We start from the raw sequence: 26,339 nt of genomic DNA, 5'->3' as shown, positions 1-26,339 counted from the left end.
ACATTGGATGAAGTATTGAAGGCACTGAGACTTACAAAGGAGATGACAAAGGATCAAGATATCTGGTGCATTGCTGTACTCAAGAAGAACCATCCACCACAGCACAATTGATACCAGTGCTGGTGCCACATAAAAAGCATTGGTGCTGGTATCACATTAGAAGCACTGGTGTTGGTGCCACATAAAAAGTACCCAGTATGCTCAGTAAAGTGCTTGGCATTAGGAAGGATATCCAGCCATAGAAACCATGCCAGAACAGACAATGAAGCCTGGTGTGCCCCTCACCTTACCAGCTTGTCAAATCGTCCAGTCCATGCCAGCATGGAAAACAGATGTTAAATGATGATGATGACAATGATATATATTATTTTATGCTTTAATCAGTTTGATCTCAGATCATCATCAAATGTGTTATTCCAGTATGTTTGCATAGTAATACCATACTGGATTTGAACCAGGAAGCTATATTTTTAAACTTGAGTAATAGCATTTTTATCTACTAGATCACAATCTAAACTGTAAAATAGTGTACATAAATACAGACAGAAATAGTGTATACAGGTACAGACAGAAATAACGTATATAATACAGACAAAAAAACCTAAGAAAATTTGTTTTGCCATAGAAAGTTCGCTTTTTTTGTTTTTAATTAAATCTAGTTTTTAATAAAAACATGAAAGAAAGGGGGAGTTAACTCACCACATCATAATCTGATGGACTGTACATGAAGTTAAAGAAAACTGTGGAGCGCCGGTGATGTTTCTCAATGTAATCCCAGATAGATAAACCAATAACAGGAGTTGAAGAATGTTTGGGGGAGAACCCAGATTCTTCATCAGGGCCATCAACTTTTGGTGCCTTTTTTTCTTCCAACAGCCAACCAGCTTCCATCCTCTCAAATTCTGTGTCCATCATGAATGTTCGGAAACGGTTTGATACATAATGGTAGGCCATAAATTTCAGGAAATATTGGTTGTATTCAAAGGACAGTGGGAATTGACGGTGAATCTAAAAGAAAAATGAAAAACTATATACATCAGTATATAAAGGAGATGGGGGAGGGGAGGTAGGGGAGAAGAAGAAGTGGAAAGAGGCAGGGGATGGAAGGGGATGGAGAGGAAGAGGGGTGGTGGTAGCTGTACAGAGGTGAAGCACTACACACTTTTCCAAACCAAAGTTACATCAAAAGAAGCTTATGGTCACTAAGTTGAATTCCCCACCACTCCACATATTTCTTGTATCCTGGCAAAAACTTCACAGCAGACAAAGGAATCATAAGTCAATTCACCATAACAGTTGACCACATGTTTCATGAATGTCTCTGATGAAATTGAACAAAGAGGACTACAAAACTTCATTCCATCCATTTTATTCCTATCCACCTCCTTCTTTCATCATTTTTTACATTCCTCTCAATAGCTTTCTGTAAAAGGTCTTCTGTAACCAAACAACAACTCAAAACACTTTCAAAGAATCAATCGGTTCCAGCAATCCAGAATTCTACATTACTGGAATAAACAAATTTGTTTCTTGTGGTTAGAAACATGGAGATTCTAATGGTTATTATTTTCAATTATTAAAATATATAATTTATTGAAATATATTGCTGTAATGTTGATGGTTAAAAACTATTCTTATGCAACAACCTGATTGTGAATGCAATAAAACAAGGATATGTAGCAATGACACATACACAATGACAGAACTATGAACAAGTATATCTACCTTAGTGGAATGATATCAGAGTTTTAGAGAAACAGATATAGTCTTACCTGATGTACAATATCTAAGAACTGTAGGAAGATAGCAGCAAAACCACTGGCTTGGTTGGCTGCTGTCTGGTTACTTCGGTGAGTAAACCGATGACCACAAGACAACCATTCTTTCTCAATAAGAGCCTTGAAACCTTCCAATGTCCGATAATATGGGTCTAGTAATATCTGAGCAACACTTACAATCTGGAAGGAGAAAAAAAACATTAAATGTATGTATATATGGACACATATACCAACATATGGACTAGCATCTTCATCTTGGTTGCTATAGTCACAACATTTACTATTAAGTGTAACAGTTTAGCTAGTAAGCACGAGTTCAATTCCAGTTGCAGTCAAACAATATAAATGTTCTGATTCAAGTGAAATGAATGCACTAGGAAGAGACTAATTAACAGAACAATAGTTAACAGAATAATTTCAGTACAATAATTAAGAGGAAAATAATTAGAACAATCAACAGGAGAATACTTAACAGGGAAATAATAATAGAATATCCCTGGATAATGAAATGGAAATGATGAACCCCAGTGGATTTGATAAAGGCTTTGGTGCCTAATTTTAAGAACATCACTAAATAGAGAGGTACCTGAAAAAGCCTACAGGGTACAATGACTGAAACATTGTGACTATAAAAACAAGGATGAAGACACTGGTCTGAATTCATCAGTCTATAATAATGATACTGACACATATGCATTCAGTTTAGTGTATTTCAGAAATAAAGATGCATACACAATGGTAGTTTCTGCCAACAAATTTCTAAAACCAAAATTTGGAACAGGCATTGTGCAATTAATTAATATCAACCCTTGTATTGAACTGGTATTTACTTTATTCACCACCCCACACCAAACAAATACATAAAAAAAAAAGCAATGAACAAAATTTTCTCCTCAGTGAATTTTGTATAGAATATAGTTAATAATTAAATATTAGAGGTCATTAAATTAGATGATCTACTAATTTCACTATAAATTTAAATAAAAGATTGTGACATTTGGTAAATTGATGTCAATCTTTATAGAATAGATCTGTGATAAAAGGCCTGCCAGCCATATTGTCAGACAGTTTACTATAGACATTATCTGGAGTTCTTTCTTTAATTTTAGAGATGAAATAATATGATTACAAGGTTTGTCTGCTACTTCTAGCAGGTTGAGTGATTATTTAGAAGCTCCTTTTTCAGTTCGCATTATATAAATACTCACATAGAGATGAACTTGATACCCTCACATTTAAAATCAGAGTCTTTATCAACAGAGCTATGCAGGCAATATTTCATATATTAGAGAAATGTAAGTATTGTAAACAATTGACTTAATGAAGAGAGCGTCTACTTTATTTCTATTGGCCATGACTGATTACTACTACTACTACTGCAGCTGCTGTCACTGTCTGTTAGCAGAAGGTTAAACAAACTCAGCTGCTACATCTCAATCTTTCAAGTACATACACTGGCCAGTTGAAAAGTTCATAGGCTGATCAAGATACTTTCATGGAATGTGACCAAATAAGGTTTATTTGTCAACATAGTCCCCCTTGTGGTCCACACATTTCTTTCATCAGTGTTGCAGTGCTTAGATCCCATTGGTGAAGAATCTTTCATCCTGTTGATCAAAAAAGTTATCAGTAGCAAATATGATATAATCACTGTGATACTGGTTCCCAGCCAAATGTCTTTTTATTTTATGCTGGGGAACAAATGAGAGTCAGACGGGGCCAAATCAGGAGAACAGGGAGAAGGATCAATCAGTTCAAAGCCACAGTCAGGCACAGCAGCTATTGAAAGCAAGGACTTGTGTGCTGGAGCATTGCCCTGATGAAACAAGACCCCTCTGATCAGTTTTCCTGGGTGTTTGGTCTTGATAGCCTTTCGTAACTGCCTCAGCAAGTTAGCACAGTACTCTTCATTGATGGTGTGGCTCTTTTGAAGATAGTCAATAAACAATGCTTTTTACCATCACATTCCCTGCAGATGAAACAATCTTGGCCTTCTTTGGATCAGGTGAAGAGGGGTATTTCCACTGCATGGATTGTCTCTTTGTCTGTGGCTGAAAGTGATGAAGCCAACACTCATCCTGGGTTAGAAAACATTCAAAGAGACCAGCAAGGTCTGCCTCAAACAATGTCAGATTCTCCCATGAGGTGATCAGCCTGATGTGCTTTTGATCAGGTGTTAGAAGACGCAGCAGCCACTAAGCAGAAACTTTCATCATGTCAAGTTCATAGTACAGAATATTCTCAACTCTCTCATGGGATATGCTAACAGCATTGGATATTTGATTTATAGTCAATCATCTGTCATCCATCACTATGTGGTGAACACAATATTTTCTTTGGTGGTGATAGTTGTAAGACATCCAGACATTGGATCATCTTCAAGACACTCCTAAATTCAGCTGCCCACTTTTGCACTGTTGATAAAGCTGGAGTGTCATCCCTGAATGTAGCAACCATATCAGCATGAATGTTATTGTGTGCTAAAGCCTTTTTCAGCAGGTACTTGATAACACTATAATGCCATATTTTGCCCATTTTCAACAGACATCACTACTAATTACTTTTAAAGCCTTCTTTGAACAGTCAGATGTCAGTTTACCTGGAAAGAAACAATGTAGTTACTAATAAGGAGGGTTGAAATTGATGCTTTCAAGGTTTTTGTGAGGATGAGCCAGAAGAAGAGGACCATGACGTCAATGGTCAAGGGACTAACCAGAAGTTGTTGCCTCTCAAACTTCCCCCGCGAATGAAGAGTTGGTGAAGTCACTGCCCGTAGTTGAGGCTGTGGTCAGGGGAAATACGTTCAAGGCCCTGACATCAATGGTCAAAGGACTGACCGGAAGAGGAAGTGCAAGCAGGGAAGTATGGGGGAGACAGGATAGGGTCAGCCTCTTCTTGCCAGCTGAGGTATCATGAACAGACGTCAAGGAATTCGCTTCTGGGTTGGTTAGATAGCAGCTGCTTATACTGGGTGACAGGATAGGGCAGGATTGCTGGAGTGACTACTACTAGACAGGTGCAGACGAGAGAGGAAGGTCGGTGAATATTTTTTCATTTTCCACGCATGACAGTTTTACAGTTTCGGCACCACTCCTTCATAGTCAGTCTATGAACTTTTCAGCCCACTCTTGTAGAGTAGGTGAGGTGTTATTAATATAAATACCTGAGTACATCACTTACCTGAGTAGTTACATCCCAACCATCTTCTAGACAAATTATCACTGAAGAACCCTGTACATCCAGGAGATCAACCACAGCACCAGCCAACTGCATCACATTTTGTACCTGTAATATCATGGAGTTTAGTTTTTTATATATATATATATATATATATACACACACACACACACACACACACATATAAACACATATATACATACAGACATACACACACAATGATTTTTAAAAGTTTACAAAATTTACCTGAAACAGAATCTATTTAACAATAGTAGATCTGAATAGAGCATTAATAAAACTAACTGAAAATAATTATGCGCAGAGAAAAAAAATAACTCCTTTTCTTGGTACAGATGGGAGACAACTTTATAGAGGTTTTTAACTTATTCTGTCCTTAGCAGCAAAACATTGCCTCCCTTTAGTAACAATTGTTGCTAGTATAAGCATAAGGCCAGCAATTTTGATAGGAAAGGATTCCTCAGTTACATCAACCCCAGGATTAGACAGGTACTTCATCAAGCCTCTGAAAAGATGAAAGACAAAGTGATACAAAGCAGGAACTTAGCTCAGTTTAGCCTGTCAAGAGCCATCACTAAGCACTGCTAGACATTTCATCTGCTGTTCTAACAATTCTACCAATGTACCATCTTCCTCCTAAACAATGAATCATTTAAATGATCATAACCATAGTTTTTATCAAGTTCTACATGTCAAACCTCTAAGTGAGGGGCATGAAGAAATACAATGACAGCGAAAAAAAACATAAAATCATTTAGGGACACTGACCAAATAGAAAAATAAAAGTTAATTGATAAATTACATATGAACCATCAATTACAAACAAATACCATTGTTATTCTCAAATGTTTAAATAATTAAATACACCATATATTTAGTACTCCAGTTTATTATTGGGATAAAACTGGATTAGAAATAGTTAGCTTAAAAGCTCTCAACAAATGGCTACCGATGAACCTGTAAATGAAAAATCTTTAATTTCTATTCTTAAGGAGGAGGAAATGAGAGTCTATGATGCTCATACTTTTCACATTAAGGCATGTAAAAGGACTCAAAACCAAGATTACTAGGACACAGGTGAACTCTGTGGTACTCATCATCAACAAAAAACTGTTTACAATATAAAGACTGAAGGTACTATTAATTCTACCTGTAAAAGCCACTCAGAATCTTCAACTCCTTTGTAGAGAGTGTGCTCAGGACTGGACGGTGGGGCACTAGGAACACAGGCCTTCATCAACTTCTTGAAGCTTGCTTTGATATGTCGCACTTCAAAGAAATCGACAGGAATGAAATCACACTGACGAAAAGAATCAACTTTGATGCCCTGAAAATATGAAGAAAGGGAACCATAACTGATGGCACATCATATAGTTCATGGAACTACAAACATTTGAGGTAGTATGGCCACAGACAAAGGCGTTTAAAATGTATAAGGTTAAAAATACTTACCTTCATTTGTGCTTTTTCACCCAGTATATGCAAAGAAACTTTGTGTAATCCTTGTACAGAACTATTAACAATGTCTCCCTTGGGATCCAAGCTGCCATTCTGACGTAAAGTTCGATTAGATTCAAGGCTTCCTGTTTGAAGTTTGGGTTTTTCTCGAAAACTACCAATCCTTCCCAATGCTGAAAGTGAAAGTACAACAGGATTATATGAACTGAATAATTAATACAACCAGTAACATTAGCAATGCTGTGAAGAGAATGTTAGGAAAACAATACTAGATCTTACAGGTCAGTACTGAGTGTAAGGTGTGTGCACTTCACAAAACAGCTACATGGATAGAGAGAGAGAGAGAGAGAGAGAGAGAGAAAGAGAGAGAGAGAGAGAGAGAGAGAGAGAGAGAGAGAGAAAGACAGATAGATAGACAGGCAAACAGAGACAGACAGATAAATGTTATGAGATGCCCTGAAAGTAGACATGATAAGATGGTCAACAGACAACAATCAATGCATTGTTGTGTGTTCATGGAAATCAAAACAAATTAGTTGGATTAGAGTGACACCATTGATGATTTTCAAGTAATTTAGAATCTTATTGTCCTTTTATGTTTACAACTGAACAATGCCTTTCTCCCCGTCTCTCTCTCTCTCTCTCTCTCTCTCTCTCTCTCTCACATATACACACAATATTATGTCAACACTTGCCATTGCACATAAATGGAAGAAATACCTTTACCTTCCTGTCATATATCTCTGACTGAGGAGGAAGGATGGGAGATATAGAGGGATGGCAATGAGGTTTATTTTAAGATAGATTTCTAAATATAATCAGGATAGAGAAAGTGGGGTACTGTTACTTTAAACGGATTCTGTTTCTGTATCTGTGAAGAAACTGGCTGTTAAAATTATTGGCATGTTATATAAAAACATTATGTATGGAATCAATATACCAATTACAGTAAGATATATTGTCAAAGACTTTGACTATTTTGTGATGGCTGAAACAGTGGTTATAGAAATATACAGACTATCAGGAATAATAAGAGAGATGGTAAAGATTTGGCAGAGTATATAAGTGCATTATATGAAAACATGCATATAAGTATAGACAACTGTATATATTCAAAGTGTGTGTATATATCAGAGAAAAGACAGAATATGTAACAGTATATATAAGAGATTGAGATAGTCATCAGTATTTCAATCTTCTTCAGTTGAAGTGAAATAACTGTAAAAAAAAAAAAGACATGCATTGCGAGCAGCTGAGATTAGTCAAGATAGATAGGGTCATGCACCCATTGTAAGAGATGTAAAGAATGGCAGCCTGTATGCAGTCATTTTATGAGTCTTTTTGAGAGAGAGAGAGAGAGAGAGAGGGGGGGGGGATAGAGAAAAGATGGTTCTCTGCAAGCTAAGATTACAACACTGGTTGTATTATAGTAATTTGTGAAAGACTCCCTTGCCTATATTGATTCTGTTAGTCTAACTTTAAGGTTCAACATGCCAGGTGTAACATTTATGAGCAGATTTCTTCAATTATTTATTCTATCTAAATTCATTGTAGCTTTGTGGTGGTACCAGACACCAAACATCAAAACCAGCACTTCAATGATTTTTCTAAGAGAATATTCTCCCAACAGATATATCTAACACACTTATTTCAAAAACAACAAAGACCTGATAGGAGTGGATGGTAGAACCAGACAGAAATGCCTAACAATATTTCATTATATCCAGAGTTCAATATTATCCCAAATCTACTTTCAAGATTAATAAGTGTTGAGGGTTTATGTAAACCTCAGTACCCTATTTTTTTTCTGGTTTAATTTACTTCAATCGGGAGATCAAGACTAATTCTATCTTTAAAGAAGCCAACTTCAAACCCTAACTACACATTGATATGTGCTGTGTATTTGGCATTAAATCATGGATCTATACGTCTTAGGTCTTGGAATTACTGTACAAATAATAAGTATAGTTAGGGTTTAAAGTTGGCTTCTTTAAAGATAGAATTATTTTTGTTCTCTTTATTGAAGTAAATTAAACCAAAAAAATAAAAAAGAAGCCACCTCTTGTAGGTTGGTCATGTTAAAGTTCCCTAGAATATACGGAAGATAATAGGGGTAATAAAATAGGGTTGGCTTCTACCCCATTCTCCACCCCCAAAGAAAACAGAAATTAGGTTTGTTTGGTACTTTACCACCTCATCATACAATTTTCTAATTAAGTGTGAACTTCTAGGATAACAATGAGAAAACATGTGCATTTGTACACACATGCATGTGTGCACGCACACACACACAGAAAATAGTAGATAAGTTGACTCAAGCAGCATTCACAGTAAGCTCCCCATTTGGAATCAATTATCAGTTTATATAGTAATGATTATATATATTTATATGTGTGTGTGTGTGTGTGTATTGACTTCATTTCTTAACCTACTTCTAAGAGGGGCTCCTCTCCCTGTAACTCCAGACTTCATTTCTTACTTGTATTTATGCTTATTTTGTTAGTAATGCTTTTCTCTGTGTGTGCGTTTATACATATCATCATCATTTAACATCTATCTTCCATGCATGCATGGGTAGGATGGTTGACAGGAGTTGGGCAGTTTGAAGACTACCTCAGGCAACTGTGTCTATTTTAGCAGGGTATTTTACAGCTGGATGCCTTTCCTAACACCAACCACTCCGCAGAGTAGACTGAGTGCTTTTTACATGGCAACAGCAGAGTCACCAAGTAACTTGCAAGACAAGGAATTTTGAGAGGGGAGGGGACATTGGAGGACGGAATCTTCTGTCTGATGATGAAAGGTTAGAGTGTGACTGAGAGACAGGGAGGCAGAAACAGGTGATGATGAATATGTCTGTATATATATATATATATATATATATATATATATATATATATATATATTACGGAGATGCACTTGCATAGCAAGTGACCTGATCTGAGATCGTGTGCTGGAACGAAAACAATTGCAGCGTGGAAGGTGTTTATAAGCCATTTAAAATAACACACAAAATCCGTTAGATTCACTTCAACATTTAAATTTAAATGTTGAAGTGAATCTAACGGATTTTGTGTGTTATTTTAAATGGCTTATAAACACCTTCCACGCTGCAATTGTTTATATATATATATATATATATAGTTGGAATGTACAAAAAAAAAAACAAATAAAACAAAAGACGAAGACGGGTGTGTGAATAACAAACAGATGTATTAGTTTAATGCTCAGGAAGTGAGTCTTTTACATCTTGAGCCTACACTCTTCAACAGAAGAGAACACAGAAATAAACAGAGAGAGAAAATAAAAAAAAGGTTTAGTGGCTAGCGATCAATCGTAGATGTAAATGCTTTCCCAGATAAAACTGCACTTTATTCAAGAAACTCTGATGAAGTCAAAGGGTGGTACATATGCATTCAACTATGAGTGCAATGCATCTCATAGCAGAAACAGTTGTAAGTTAATGAAGCTCAAGACAATTTCTTATTTCCTTGTAATTTTAATTTCTTATTCCTGCTCTGTACTCCACTGATGCTTTTGTTCTGAAGCATGTGTATATTGAGTTCTAACACCAGGTTATTAGTATCACAATGCCTAAGTGAAATAATAATTATATATATATATATATATATATATATATATATATATATATATATATATATATATATATGAATGCTCTTCCTACTCCAAACCACTCCACTAATGATTAAATGTAGGTCCTGTTGTCCAGCCATGCCAATGGAGTAGTATAATTGTCTAACAACACAAAATGACAGAAGCAAGATTTCAAAACATTCTCAACCTTGTGCACCAATTAACTGTAGAATTTCAAGAAATTACCAGAAGTAGTTAATTTTAGCTGCAGTTGTTTGCTACAGTGAAGATCAGCAAAAATAAGTCATATACAAACATGGTATTGATCAAAGTGGTAGTGTGTTGGGGGAGGGAATTTGGGGAAACGGTGTTAGTTTTATTTGGAAATTTTGTATTGTCTGAGTGAAAGAACTATGTGTGAGAGCTGAAAGGTAGACATGCCACAGAAGGCACACTTCTTCATTTGAGAGGGAAGAGGATCAGAAGAATATATTGTTAAACCAACATAAATATATTAGATAGAGAATAATAAAAATGTGTGGCCAAAATTAAAGCAAAGAAGAAAGAATAGCAGTTAAGTTAGTGAAAGAATCTTAGGAGTTTCCACAAGAATTTGGTGTGATTAGATTAGAGACAGAGTAGGTTGGCGAGAAATTGTTGACCACATTTTATAAACACATTTTTAACCAGCCAGAAAATTTTGACAATAGTTTTAACAAATTTAACAAAGGCAACTTCATTTTATTTAGTTCTCTTCCAATTTTGAAATAGTATTCTTGATCCAACAATCATTATCACCCATATTGTTTTACCATCATCTATCATACAACACGTTCATCTTGCTGCTTCCGTCTTGAGTCAAAAGTTTTGCAGTATTTTGCTAAATTATTTGCAAAAACAGCCTAACATCCAAAGTAGAGGCCATCATGCAGCATTGTGAATCCACCTTTCTGCAAGTTCTTTGATTCTATGCAGATATGAGTCCTTTTCTTTCAAGGCAAAGGACTCCTTCACTGAAGCTTCCACCTCTTCAACTGATGAAATGTCGCAAGCACAGGAAGTGAGCCATGGATCAGAACAAGTAATAATCCAAGGGAGATACTTTTCCATAATCTTAATGTGCATAAGCAGTGGCCAAGTAAGGTCCAGCTTCCAGAACTTGTTGCCAAACATGGGCATTTTAAACACAAGGTGATGCTAAGCCTCTGGTAGAATTATGAGGAGATACTTCACTACAAGTTCATTCTAGACACTCAATCCATCAATGCAAACCTGTATTTCAAACAACTGGAGCAGACGTATGCAAAAATACTCAGCATTGGTTAAAAGAAAGTGAGCTCTTCAGCAAGGCCTCACAGCCCTTAAACAACAGCAAGAATTTGAGGAAATTGAACTATCACACCCAGCATATAGTCTGGATCTAGATCCCTTAGATTATTACTCATTCCAATCCATGGCTAACTTCCAGTACTCATGACACTTTATTAATCAAGGGGAGGTGGAAGATTCAGTGAATATGATATAGGATACACACACACAGACACACATATATATAAAATACAATGAGATATTATATTAAAATAATATATTACGATATATTAAATACATTATAATATAGTTGGCTATAGCAATTAAAACCAAAAAGGAAAAATTCAAAAATAAGGGTGCAAGACAGCACCACAATTGCTAGAAATAAGAGCTAAAATATGTAACTCGAATGGCCACACAAAATCACCAACCTCATGAGATATACAGGGACTGCAAGTGGCAAGCCACAACATCTTTCTTTGGTGAAATAAACTCACCAAATACATATATATATGAAGGCACATGGCTCAGTGGTTAGAGCATCAGGCTTACCCAGATTGGGCTGTGTGTTGAGTTCTTGAGCAAGTCACTTTATTTCATGTTGCTCTAGTTCATTCAGCTGAAGATATGAGTTATGATGTTACTGGTGTCAGCTGTATCAACCTTTGCTTTTCTCTCAGACAGCATCAGTGCCAAGGAAAGGAAAGACTGGTATGTATGGGTAACTGCTGGTCTTGGGCCTCAGAAGGGAACTTTCTAGGTGCAATCTCATGGTCATTCACAGCTGAATATATATATATATATATATATATATATACACACACACACACACACACACATATATATACACACACACACACACGCATATATACATATATCTTTACACATACGCACATATGCTATGTATATTTAATGCTATATATTTAATATATATCCAATGTTCTATATGTATATATACATATCCATATGCTATATATTCAACATACATGCTGTATACAAAAATCAGCTTACAATGGTCTCTCTAGTTCTGCACATCATGTAACTATGCTTAGCAGGGCTGGCCTTAAGCCAATTGGATTGATTGTTCCCAATCGGACCCCATGCCCAAGTAGGCCTCACACTCAAGGGGGTTACATCCTATACTGCCACATTTCATGAAGGTGGTCTCCTTGAAGTTTAAAAAAAAATTACATAAAAATGCTCCTTAAAAAATCATACTTTCTACACTTTAGCAACACAAGATACCAAAAGATAAACTCATTCATCCAAAATTGTTTGGGTCAGCCTTGCTTGTATTTTTAGTGTAAGGGTCAATTGTATGTATGCATGTGAGTATGTGAATGTTTGGGAGTGTTTATGGGCATGTTTTGGTAAAATATTTGTGTGTGTGAGAGTATGTATGTGGTTGTTTAAATGTATGTTGAATTATATGTATATATGTGTGCGTATTTTTGTGTGAGTTGCTATAAATATACTTTGTATATGCTTAATTTTGGGGAACTTTATTTCAATTAAAGTGTATTTTGTGTGTGTGTGTGTGTGTGTATATCTCTCTATATATATGTATTAAAGAAAGAAAAAATAAAATGATAAAAGCAAAAGGCTAAATGTGTGCTCAGTATTTTGGCCACAAGAATTTCTGTCCAAGGGACATGGTTAAACAAAGGTGAAAAGTTCAATTATTTTTCATAGAGGTTTGGTTGAAGTCTTTGTATTTGTGTGAATGTATGTGTATGTATGTTTATGCTTGTATGTGTATGATCATACGTATATGTATTTTTTTGTGATTAGTGAATTGTATACATACACATATGCACGCACATGTGTGTGTGTACAGTGGGGGAGAGAGAGAGAGAGAAAGAGAGTCGAGGAGGTGAGATAAAATTTCTTGTCTCTTGTTTAAAAGAGAAAATTTCTTTGCTATGACTCCCATTCAGGTTTTTGGACAAGCACAAACACAGCCACATATGCACACACACACACACACACACAGAGGACTATAGTAGGAGACATTTGATGTCACACAGTCATGCTAAACCCAGAACCATACAGCTAAGAAACAGGCAGACAGGACTGTGGTTTCTACAATAGATGTTATAGAAAAAAATATAAGGCAAGTATATAACCAGCTTCAGAAAAATTCTAATTATTAATTTGCTTTTTATGTATATCTCTTTTAGCATAACATCATGCAACAGATAGAAGTTTCTTTGGTATCTTGTTAGATTTCTTTCCAATTTTTGCCAGAATATTTTTTTAAAGTGTAGTTTGAATGTAGTTTTGCTTACTGATGGTGAAAAGTTTTGGTAAATTCATAGTTTAACACCCAAATCAATTTTGGTGGGAAATAATGCTTTTTCCTCATTTTTTCTTGTGCTATCAACTAATCTAATCTCCTAATATGCCGCAAATAATTTTTTCCACAGAAATTGGAGGTGGATAGAGTAGGGTGAACCCTTGGAAATTACCCACCTCGCCTCACCCAATTGGCCCCGCACCTCCTAAGGCTGGCCCTGATGCTTAGCATCACTTAATTGTTTGTAATGTCATCTTTTTTAGGGATGCTGTTTCCTTCTGAGACTTGCTTCATATTCTCACAGAGTTGTTTTAATTGTCAATATATTTAATGTCATTCAACAATACACAACTTCTGCATGTTTTTTTAAAATTCTTCTTCTTCACTGTTCTCTCTGTTTATTTCTTTTAATATTTCTTTCATCTACATTTTTTGCTTATAATGAACTTGACCTTTTCTAATAAACTCTGCCTTCTTTTCACCTCACAAACTAAGCATTATGAAGACTTTGTTTACTAAACATTCTCTCATTCACATATTTTAAAAGTTTTACTTCCCAACAAGGTTTTTACACATTTTTAGTTTTCTTCTATTAGTGCTTGGGTTAATTTCTGGCCAGTTTTTAAAACAAATTCTAGCAACAATAGATTAGTGGCAACAACAAAACCTTGAGATGTTGGAGTTGTGGAATGGGAAGGAAGCTGGTAGTTATGAAACATGTTATGTGTTGTTAGTAGAACTTGAGACAACCAGCAAGACAGTTTAGTGTTGGTTGGTTGGTTGGTTGGTTGGTTGGTTGGCTGGTGTCCAGCATCAAAAATATTACCTGTCCTGAAGGAAATGTGGTGTGCAGTACGTGCCCCTACAACACATGGCAAAAAATCATGTGACAAAAAAAGGGTTCAAGGTAAAGAAACAAAATAAAGAATAACAAACATAAAAGAACACAGGGTTTGCATTTAAAACATTTGACAAGGGTTAATGGGATATTTGAAAGCAACAGAATTTTCCAATTCCAGAAAACTGGTAAGAAGACATTATAAGGTCATTACAAGCATCAGAACAAGACAATGTCTATTTCTTTTTTACTATAATCTGTCTTCCTAGCTCTGTGATTAATTTACTATTGGAATCAACAATGCAAGACAATCAATCCCCTTGGCAATAAATCCTATGCTGTATGACCTGTTGTTATGCAATATACAGGATTTATTTCCAACATACACTTCTTAGATAATTACTCCAAGACAGTTTATACTAACTGTCATTAGTGGTAAATTATGAAAAATAACCAGAAATACAAGACATCTCAATAGCATTGTAATAGACCTCAATATATTACATAACTATTTTGGTGTGTATCACTACAGATACATCTGCAATATCCTTGCAGGCATTAACTACCTGGATTCTGGTGTATGCTATTTCACTGCACATCTTGCTTGTATGTCTACAGCTATGTCAATATCACCACAGTTTTCAAGTGCAGCAGTCAGGTGCATTATCAATGACTTCAGATTCATTCAATGGAAGGAAAATTATTTTCACATAAATGTTAATGGAAACATAACTGGTGTGCATGAGTATCTATGTGTGTGTGTGTGTGTGTGTGTGTGTGTGTGTGTGTGTGTGTGTGTGTGTTGTGTGTGTGTGTGTGTGTGTGTGTGTGTGTGTGTGTGTGTGTAAAGCAGGTAGTGTTTGTTGCATGCAGAACAATGAGGCAATGTCTACATGGTATAAGCAAGTGTGGCAGCTATTTAGCTGGGTAGAAAGCAATTAGAAAAGCAACAACATCAAAATTTTTTGTGAAAATCAATGAAGACATAGTTCGATAGAGGTAAATTGTATATTGGTGTGTGGGGGATCTGGTATATATGAGTAACAGAGGGTTCATACCATGTGTATGTGTGCATGGCATGTGGGTTTGTGCATACAGCCATGTTTGTGCAACACTACTACTACTACTACTACTACTACTACTACTAGTTGGAACACTCCAGCAGAATAAGGATAAAACAGAGTTATGTTTCCTGAAGAAAAGAAAAACTTCCTCACAAAACTCATAGCCCCACATAATGTAAATAGTAAAAAAACAAAAATAAGACTGCTGATTCCTGAAGCTATTTTATCACCAGATTAATTTAAGAAATTCGGATTTCCACATTATAAAACTAATTGGAGTGGCATCTTGGTAGAATTATTTGCATGCCAGATAAAATGCTTAGTGGTATTTCATCTGCCTTGACATTCTGAGTTCAAGAGTTCAAAAGCTACAAGAGTTCAAGCAAAAGAGATACTGCTTCAACAAGGTGTTTTGAAATGTGTACTAGTCAACCTTAAATACTAATCCATAACAGAAATAACTAATGAAATTATTGGAGTTTTCTCATATTTATTGCTGTCAGTATTCCATGCTATTCTCCCAGTCAACATCTAAAAGAACAGTCAAGACAATACAGTTGTCATTACATTTAGCAGTTTAAAAGCTAGTTTGATTTGCATTTTGCAGTTTTATAAAGTAAGTTTTCCTCTTATTTGGCAACAATAAAAGTTTATTAGCCTCGCAACTAACAATACACACACATCTGCCTTTCCCCTATTCAATAATCATAGAGATATCCTTTCATTTAGCAATCAGTTCTCAATTAGTGGATAATCTCACTAATTTATTCATAAGAGAAAAGCAGAACCAGGTCACACTGGCTACCTATTTCAGGTGACATTATGTCTCCAATAAACTAGAATGTAATAAACCATTTATTGGTTCATATTATAACAAACTTCAATAAATAATTATGGAACTATTGTTGAAAGGTCAACAGAATTTTGTGAAGATATATAATAGAATCATTAGAAGTAACTTCAAGAGAACTCTTCCTGAAATGAAAGTAATTTCTATTTCAATTGCAAGGTTCTATTTAAAAATTGGTGGAGAGCTATGAATAGTACTGTGTTTAATACTTGTTTCTGGATTTTTTAAACAATCAAGTCAAATAGATTCCATGTATGAAAAATTCAAGAATGTTGCTTTCAAATGTTGAAAGGAGAAGAATATAAGACAGATAACATCAATGACAAATTCTTAAACAACATCAGTAAATTGGTAATTAAAACAAATGTAGTTAGTAATTTCTGAGAATAAAAAAAGGGAGTATTAGCAAGAATAGAGAAGAAAAGAAATAAGCTGAGTGTGTGTAAAATAAACTAAGCGTAAGAGAGAGAGAGAAAGGTTTACTATGGAAGTATACTTGCAAGGAGCGACAATAGATCAGAAAACCAATTTCAATATTGGGAAAAATCTACAAAATTGAAGGAGGCCAACTGTTGCCATTTCAAAACTATTAGCTTTAATTATAAACTCTCTTGATTCATATTTCAGAAATAAACCACCAAAAATTATTAGATTCTTAAGTTCAAATCACAGTGCAGCAGGCTTAAATACAGTAATGCATTTCTTCAAATGAGTCAATAGATATCAACATAGTTGTTCAGTTTGTAAGAGAATATATATGTAATTACTAATTCCATTACAAGGAGATTGATGGCAGAATTATGGTGGCATGCAATGCCAGAATCAATAACATCGCAACACAAAATAATTTACCATATCTGGCTATGACATTTCATGTTCAAAATTTAAACCCTACACAAGTCAAACTTGATTTTCATTCTTACGGGTAATGGCTGCCCTAGTATGGCCTGTTCAATTAATAAATGAAGTAGTGAATACTATCAAATAATAGAAGTAATAGTAAATAGTGGATAATTGCATTATCTCTTATTAATTAGTAAACATTCTTCTCATTAGTTTCTCTAAACTGGATTACTTGGTCTAAAATTTTAAGACAAAACAAGGAATCTTGATAAACAAAAACTTACTGAATGGATTCAAGAATTAAAAAAAAAAAAACTTAGAGTCTGCTCTAGAATATTTATCGCTGTTATTGTTAAGAGGTTGGCTAAATATAGCTATGTAATTCTTCAACTGTAGAAGAGTGAAATGCATGTGTCGCAGATCAGAAGGTTTGTAAATGGAGGAGCAGGTGGTAAGCTGAGAGCTGTGGCTAGCAACAAGAAAATATGGGGACAGAAAGAAAATGAGAAGCAGTAACTAGTGAAAACTGGTCAAAGAAAGGTTGAGGATGCAGTTTATAATTTATTGTTGGGAACAAAACGGTTGATAACGGGTGGGTTTTAGCATGTTAGGTGAAGAAAAAAGGTGCTAAAGGTGGACAACAAATAATTTACATTGCCAGTAGCCAGATCTTCTCCTCCTCCGAGGAAAACTGAGAACTGAAACAAATAAGTGTAAAGAGAAAAACCAACGTTGATTTATGTGTGAGGCACCGGCAACAGAAACATTAATTAGAAGTGGTCTTTGATATTTAAATAGAATTTGAACAGCAATGGAAAAGAGCAGCAATATGATGAAGGGGAAGGTGAAATATATTATTGTTGTATGGGTCTATTTCTAGTGAATATCCCCATTGTTTCCAACTGAAGTGTCAATGTTAGGAATGGTTACCAACTGAAAAAACACAAACACTGCACATATGCATACAAATTTCTGGACAAACAACAAGTAACATTTAATCAAATCAAACAAAATATAATTATATGACAAAGTTGGGGTGGGTGGGGTGCATGTAGTGGGTGTGTTAGATAAGTGCAGGAGTGGGGGAAAAAGAACAAATGTAACAAAACAATACAAATAAAAACAACAATTCAAATCTTCCATTTATTTTGAAATTCCTGCAAAAAAATATAAAATTTTTGAACACAAAGCACTAACCAGTGAGAAAATAATATATCATTATCATCATTTAATGTCTATCTTCTACGCTGGCTTGGTTGGACAGTTTGACAGGAGCTGGTAAGCCAGAGAACTGCACCAAGCTCCATTATCTATTTTGGCATGCTCTTGATGGCTGGATGCCCTTCCTAATGCCATCCACTTTACAGAGTGGACTGGATGCTTTTTCGTGTGACACCAGCACCAATGAAGTCACTAAGTAACTTGTAAGATGAAAATCCTTTGAGAGGAGGTGGTTTTGTGCCAGGCGATGAGAGGTTAGAGTATGACAGGGACAGAAACAGATGTCTTGCTGTAAAGGAGATACATTGTTAACCCAGTCAGAGGGAGAGAGCTAGGGAGAGAGAGTGAGAATGAGAAAGCATGAGAATGAGAGAGTGCAAGAGTGAGAGAGAGTTAGTGAGAAAGGAGGCGGTGATGTGCCAAGAAATACTCTGAAGGTACAACGATGAGAATGTAAATAGGCTGGAAGATCTGTGGCGATAGTACTGGGATCATCGGTTACATCCTCTGTGATGCTGGGCATCATCTCTGGCTGTGGTGATTGTACTGGCATGAGATCTGGTTAATCTGCTAATATTGCTATTGGATGTTACATTGCTGGTAACACGGATAGCAGGTCTAGGTGACACGATAGCTTCATAGATGACTCCTTCAACCTCGCTTCGGCCTCCCACTGCACAGTTATGATATACCCTGTAAGAACAACCTGTCTCTTCCCTTGTATTGTGGGTACTTGTTAAAATGCTTTTTATATTAGGTGTACAACTAAAGGAGACTCTTAGGTTGTGCCTGTTAAATAATTGCCTGTATCTATGTGCATGTGCGAAATGTTTGTCTATTAATCTAAAGAAAATCCTTCTCATACAAGTCTTGATGTTGAGCAAGAAGGGTGGAGCAAACCAAACAATGTTTCTGTGGTGCTAGGACCTGGCATGTAGAAGATGTGGTCCTTAAACCCATTCAATGCCAGTGCTTCATTGTAGTAGAGAGTAGCGACATTGAAGATATCTTGGCTAGAGGATAGATTCAAGATCCTCTTGCTTACACCTTTCACTAGGTTCATGAAAACTATAGGGGGTTGGCAGGAGGATGTGCTAATATAGGACAGCCTCTCATTTGGCTTGTGATAGGGTTTGTATGTACCAGAGACCAGATCAAAAGTAACATCTAAGAAATCTACTGTAGTAAGATTAGTCTCAATGGTGATCTTGAGTCTCACTGAACCAAAGGCACTAATTAGGTCCTTTCTAAGTCTATCTAATGTGTGCCCATTGGCTCCTCTGGAGATGGCTAGGGCATCATCTCTGTAGAGACTGAAGAGGACTGAAGGAAACCTCTTCCCTAAGATATCCAGGATGTACAGTCTAATAAGATCACAGACATCGGAGCTGTCGTATGCCCCCATAGCCACATCAAAGGAGCCCTTGGGGTCAGATTGCTCGACCCATGTCAAATCTTTGCTGAACAGCACTGTCTTCTTGGCATGCACGATAACTCTAACACCTCTATCACTAATATCTGTGAAGCCCTTACAAAAAAAAGTGTTTTCATCAATAAATATTTTGAAATCAAAGGATAAATGTCGACAATATTGAACTGTGTAAACGTAGCCTTGCCCTTGTCCTAGTTGGCAATAAACCATAATGATACCTCATCAGTGCTGTACCATAGAAGGAGGTTCATGTGACTTCTTATGTTATCATTAATCTTTCTCAGTATATACTTCCTTGGGATTGGAGTTAGAGGCAAAATTAGGCTTGTGGTTTTTTAAAGAGATAAAAGCCTTATATCTAGCAAAAACCTTATATCTCACATGGTGGTATCCATTTTGATACCCTTAATTATAATTTTAATAATAATAATAATTACCTATAAGGTTTCTTTTTCCCCCATGCTGGCCACTCAATATGATTGTTATTTTAGATAATGATCTTATCCGCTTTATATATAAATATATATTCACTTCGTCATTATATTCACTGTGGTGATATTTCTGACCATATAGCACATGGTGTTGAATGGACAAATGAAATGGTCAAGTACATATGTACATATATATGTATGTATACGTGCCTATATATAAGTATTCGAACACTATATGTATAAATATTTGTAATTATGTACTATATATATATATATATATATATATATATATGCATATATTTATGAAAATATATATATATATAGGCGTAGGAGTGGCTGTGTGGTAAGTAGCTTGCTTACCAACCACATGGTTCCGGGTTCAGTCCCACTACGTGGCACCTTGGGCAAGTGTCTTCTACTATAGCCTCGGGCCGACCAAAGCCTTGTGAGTGGATTTGGTCGACGGAAACTGAAAGAAGTCCGTCGTATATATGTGTATATATGTATGTGTGTGTATATGTTTGCGTGTCTGTGTTTGTCCCCCCAACATCGCTTGACAACCGATTCTGGTGTGTTTACGTCCCCGTAACTTAGCGGTTCGGCAAAAGAGACGATAGAATAAGTACTAGGCTTACAAAGAATAAGTCCTGGGGTCGATTTGCTCGACTAAAGGTGGTGCTCCAGCATGGCCACAGTCAAATGACTGAAACAAGTAAAAGAGTAAAAGAGTATATACATATGCACACACACACACACATATATATATATAAATATACATATATACATATGCATATTTATACATATATATATGCTTATATACATATATATGCATATATACATACATACATATATATACATACATACATATATATATATATATATATATATATATATATATATATATATATATATAGTTTTAGGGAAAATAACCAAGTTTCAAGAACTCATTGATGAAAATTCACTATCACATATAGAAAAATTAACAATTAAAAGCACAATAAATGAGTATTGTTTTCGTATTCTATTCTCTATTTTAACGTAGTATTTTCGCGCGACCTCTTGCTTAAAACGCTATAGCTATTAGATAACGTCTTAGTTTCAGTTTGAATTACGGACAAATATGGATAAGTACTGTTTTTACTTTGCTAAAGATTTTCTACTATTTGAAAATAATATGTATTCTTGTTTTTTATATTATTCATTTGGTTCTTTATAGATTATTTTTAATAGATAACTTATTTAACACTTAATTATTTATAAGTTATAGTTTCATTTCTACATAATATTAGAACTTCGATTTGAATAGTGTTGTTATATTTTCGATTATTTTTGATTGATAATATTTGATTAATAATTAGTCTTTATTGTTTATAATATCGTTAAAGGTTTTTTTTATTAAAACTTTGTATATATATATAAAGTTTAATCTTTTATTCTTAATAATTTTTTTCTTTCCTAATTTTTTCATTCATAATTTTTTCATTCATAATTTTTTCATTCATAATTTTTTCATTCATATTTTTATTCTTACGTTTGTAGAAATAAATATTCTTGTATTTTTTTATTATTCAATTGATTTTTAATGATAATTAAATAAACGTTTTTAGCTTTAAATAGTATAGCTTTAACTATTACACCGGTTAAATATGTACTAATTTTATCTTCATTATTATTTTAAACTTAAACTTCATTCAAATTGTATTTAAAACAAAGATAATTTAAAACAATGATAATTTATGTAAGCTGTTTTTTGTATATAATATACATGTTATTATAATGGAGGAAGGGAGGATTATTGAATGATTATTATTTTGATATTTTTAATAATTTTTCTATCTTTATAAAATAAGTATTTCATATTAATTCATTTGATACTTATTGTTGGTTGACATTTATATATCTAATTATTGTTCTACTTAAGATCTGACGATTAGCTATATTTTTGAATAGAATTTAATTTTCGATAATTTCAATTGATTTTAATCGATTTAAATTTCCTTTCTATTTGAGAATTAGATATGAAACACGTGTAATCATTTTATTATATTTATCTTATGATATTTACTTTGCTTTATATTATACTCATTTATTGTGCTTTTAATTGTTAATTTTTCTATATGTGATAGTGGATTTTCATCGATGAATTCTTGAAACTTGGTTATTTTCCCTAAAACTATATATTTTATATATATTTTATCTATAAAGCTCAATTTAATTTTAATTTTTTATAAATTGATTTTAATTGAGATTTTACCTGTAATTTTGGATTTTGTCCCTAATATTATATATATATATATATATATATATATATATATATATATATATATATATATATATATGCATATATACATATATATAAATATATGTATATTTTCATATATACACATATATATGTATATATATATGCATACATATATATATGCATATATATATACATATATACATACATATATATACATATATATGAATATATATATATACATATATACATACATATATATACATATATATGAATATATATATATATATATATATATATATATATATATATATATATACATACATATATATACATATATATGAATATACATATATATGAATATATATATATATATATATATATATATATACATACATATATATACATACATATATATACATATATATGAATATATATATATATATATATATATATATATATATATACATACATATATATATACATATATATGAATATATATATATATATATACATACATATATATATACATATATATGAATATATATATATATATATATATATATATATATATATATATATATATATATATATATATATATATATAAGGCGACAAGTGCCTCCCAACTGGCATACACAGTACCTGGAGGTACTGCAATCCCAGAACCACAAACAGTAAGAGACCTGGGCATCAACATGTGTAGTGATGCATCATTTCACATGCACATTGTCAAGTTGACAGCAAAGTGCAGACAACTGGCAGGGTGGATACTGAGGACATTCCGAACAAGGGATGAAGAAGTCATGCTGACTCTATGGAAGACATTTGTTCTGAGCCGCCTAGACTATTGCTCTCAGTTGTGGTCACCACACGGTGTCAAGCGGACAGCAAAACTCGAGGTGATTCAGCGTCACTATACAAAAAAGATTGCCACAGTCCAACAGATGAACTACAGGGAGCGACTGAAGGCACTAGGTCTCTACTCCCTGGAGCGCAGGCGGGAGAGATATGTAATAATATACATATGGAAAATACTGGAAGGTCTGGTGCCAAACTTTGGCATCAAGTACTATAAGAATGCCCATACAGGTCACCACTGCATGGTACCAAAGGTGCCGTCCACTGCATCTCACATAAGAACGAGGTACTGCAACAGCCTCGGTTTCAGAGGACCTCAGCTCTTTAATGCCCTGCCAAAACATTTGAGAGACGTGCAAGACATGGATATAGAGGTCTTCAAGACAAGACTCGATGCTTTCCTCTCCACGATACCAGACGAACCAATGGCTCGAAATGAGACACAGTTTAGGGCAGCGATGTCAAATTCTCTTATACACCAGATGTGCCATCAAACTCTTGATATCAGGTGGAGGAGAAGAGCCATGCAAGGAACGTGAAGAGAGCACAGCATAAAGACGGAAAGTCACGGTGGTGCTCCAGCCTGACCACAGCCACTTGGCGGAAACCCATAAATAAATAAATAAATAAATATATAAATATATATATATAGATAGATAGATATATATACATATAAATATCCATATTTATATATATATATATATATATATATATATATATATATATATATATATATATATATATATATATATATATATATATATATATAAGGTTGAGGAGGGTATTGCCTTTGCTCTCTTTATCTTTTTGTTTTTATATATTTACATATATATATATATGGATATTCATTGGATACGAAACTCAGTTTGCGAAGACTTATTGAGGCAAGCAAAATCGGGATGGCACCTGTGCCCAGCATCGCATTCTGGCACTTGTGCCCATGGCATGTGTAATGGACTTTTGAGCGAGATCGTTGCCAGTGCCCCTGGACTGGCTCTTGTGCGGGTGGCACATGAAATACACCATTTGAGCGTGGCCGTTGCCAGTACCGCTGACTGGCCTCGTGCGGGTGGCATGTAAAAAGACCCACTACACTCTCAGAGTGGTTGGCGTTAGGAAGGGCATCCAGCTGTAGAAACTTTGCCAAATCAGATTGGAGCCTGGTGTAGCCATCCGGTTTCACCAGTCCTCAGTCAAATTGTCCAACCCATGCTAGCATGGAAAGCGGACGTTAAACGATGATGATGATGATGATATATATACACATATATAAATAATACAGAATGGGACAAGAATGCAAAACATCCAGACAGTTAGGTGATACAAGAAAGGGACAAAACATGCAGATAGACGATACAAAAAAAACAAGGACAAGTCATTCAGAGTTTTCTTTCCTCAGTCGAGATCCAGATTATCCTTGCAATTTCGGTTAGTTATTCTCGATATTGCTCCAATTTGGCCAGCCCCAAGGAAAAACTAAGCTAAGAGCATTAGATTCCTTGGAAGAAAGCAGCGGTACTGGCAACAATCTCGCTTAAATGTTCTTCATGTGCCACCGGCACAAGTACCAGTAAGGCGACGCTGGTAACGATCATGCTCAAATGGTGCTTTTTACATGCCACCGGCATGGAAGCCAGGGAGCTGCTCTGGCCATTATAATGCTCGGATGGTGCTGTTAGCGCTCCACTGACTTGGGTGCCAGTCATCGAATTTGGTTCAATTTCGATTTCCCTTGCCTCAACAGGTCTTTGCAAACGGAGTGTAGTGTCCAATAAAGGAGAGGTTAGCACGAGTGCCAGCTCAACATACTCTAACATAAGCCCCCTCCCCAGGTGCACGCCCAAAACAAAGACACACAGATACGCAAAATCACACACACACCAATACAATGCAAACCTCCGACACGAACACACTTACACACATATACACACACACACACAATCACAATATCTCCACACTAGAGCACAAACCCACATACATTTCAAGAAAAAACACATGCATATATACACTTACAATACAATTGTAGCAACCACAATCAACACCCATACACACATATGTAAACAGGTACATGCACACACCTACACACCACTCCGGCAACCACAAATCATATTCACACACGCATATTTACATACATATGTACACACACATACAAACACCATACGCCTGTTCCCCAGTAAAAATGTCACACACACACTCAAAAGAAAAACACACACAATACAATCCCAACAATCACAACAAACACCCACAAGCACACATGCACAGAAGCATGCACACACAATGACACACCTCCCCGACAAATACAAGCCACATAGACGCACTCACACAAACACACGCACACGTATACACACACATACTGTACTAACAATACAAACAAAACTAATCACTCACAATTACAGCGCACACACACATGTACACATATACTCCAGGAAACTACACAAACCATACCCACATACACACATACACACACATACAAACGCATACCCAGTACCAACATACACGGAACACACATGCACACACATACACATCACCTGGATAAACCCAACGTACAAGGACACCTAATAAATACAACACACACACATACATGCTAACACACACATGCACCCTCATGCACACACATACAGTTGCTCCCTCACACACACACGCACCACAATGACAATTCAAACACAAACATACTTAGAGACACACACAAACTCACATACACACACATAACACCCCCACCAACACACAACACAAATAGACATATGCACACATACAGACATACACATACATATGAACCATCACACACACATATGGTTGCTTACACACACACACCACAAGGGTATTTAAAACAACACACTCACTCAGACAGAGAGACACACACACACTCCCACAAAACATACTTAGAGACACACACAAACTCAGGGACACATACATAACACCCCCACCAACACACA

General features: G+C 35.1%; 1 protein-coding gene across 1 annotated transcript in view; it reads right to left on the bottom strand.

The window, feature by feature from the left end:
* LOC106871234 (myotubularin-related protein 13) overlaps positions 1-26,339 on the bottom strand; it is a 134,519-nt gene that overhangs the window by 23,186 nt on the left and 84,994 nt on the right. Inside the window, exons 12-18 of the mRNA XM_052967744.2 lie at positions 17,878-17,922; positions 14,456-14,491; positions 6,426-6,604; positions 6,124-6,300; positions 4,959-5,063; positions 1,773-1,958; positions 700-1,008 (exon numbers count right to left, since the gene is read on the bottom strand). Of these exons, the coding sequence (XP_052823704.2) occupies positions 700-1,008; positions 1,773-1,958; positions 4,959-5,063; positions 6,124-6,300; positions 6,426-6,604; positions 14,456-14,491; positions 17,878-17,922 (1,037 nt within the window). The remainder of the gene's footprint in view (positions 1-699; positions 1,009-1,772; positions 1,959-4,958; positions 5,064-6,123; positions 6,301-6,425; positions 6,605-14,455; positions 14,492-17,877; positions 17,923-26,339) is intronic.

This window comes from Octopus bimaculoides, chromosome 5, assembly GCF_046866305.1.
Source record: "Octopus bimaculoides isolate indiv1 chromosome 5, ASM4686630v1, whole genome shotgun sequence".
Taxonomy (NCBI): Eukaryota; Metazoa; Mollusca; class Cephalopoda; order Octopoda; family Octopodidae; genus Octopus; species Octopus bimaculoides.
This window is presented reverse-complemented; position numbering and strand designations above follow the sequence as displayed.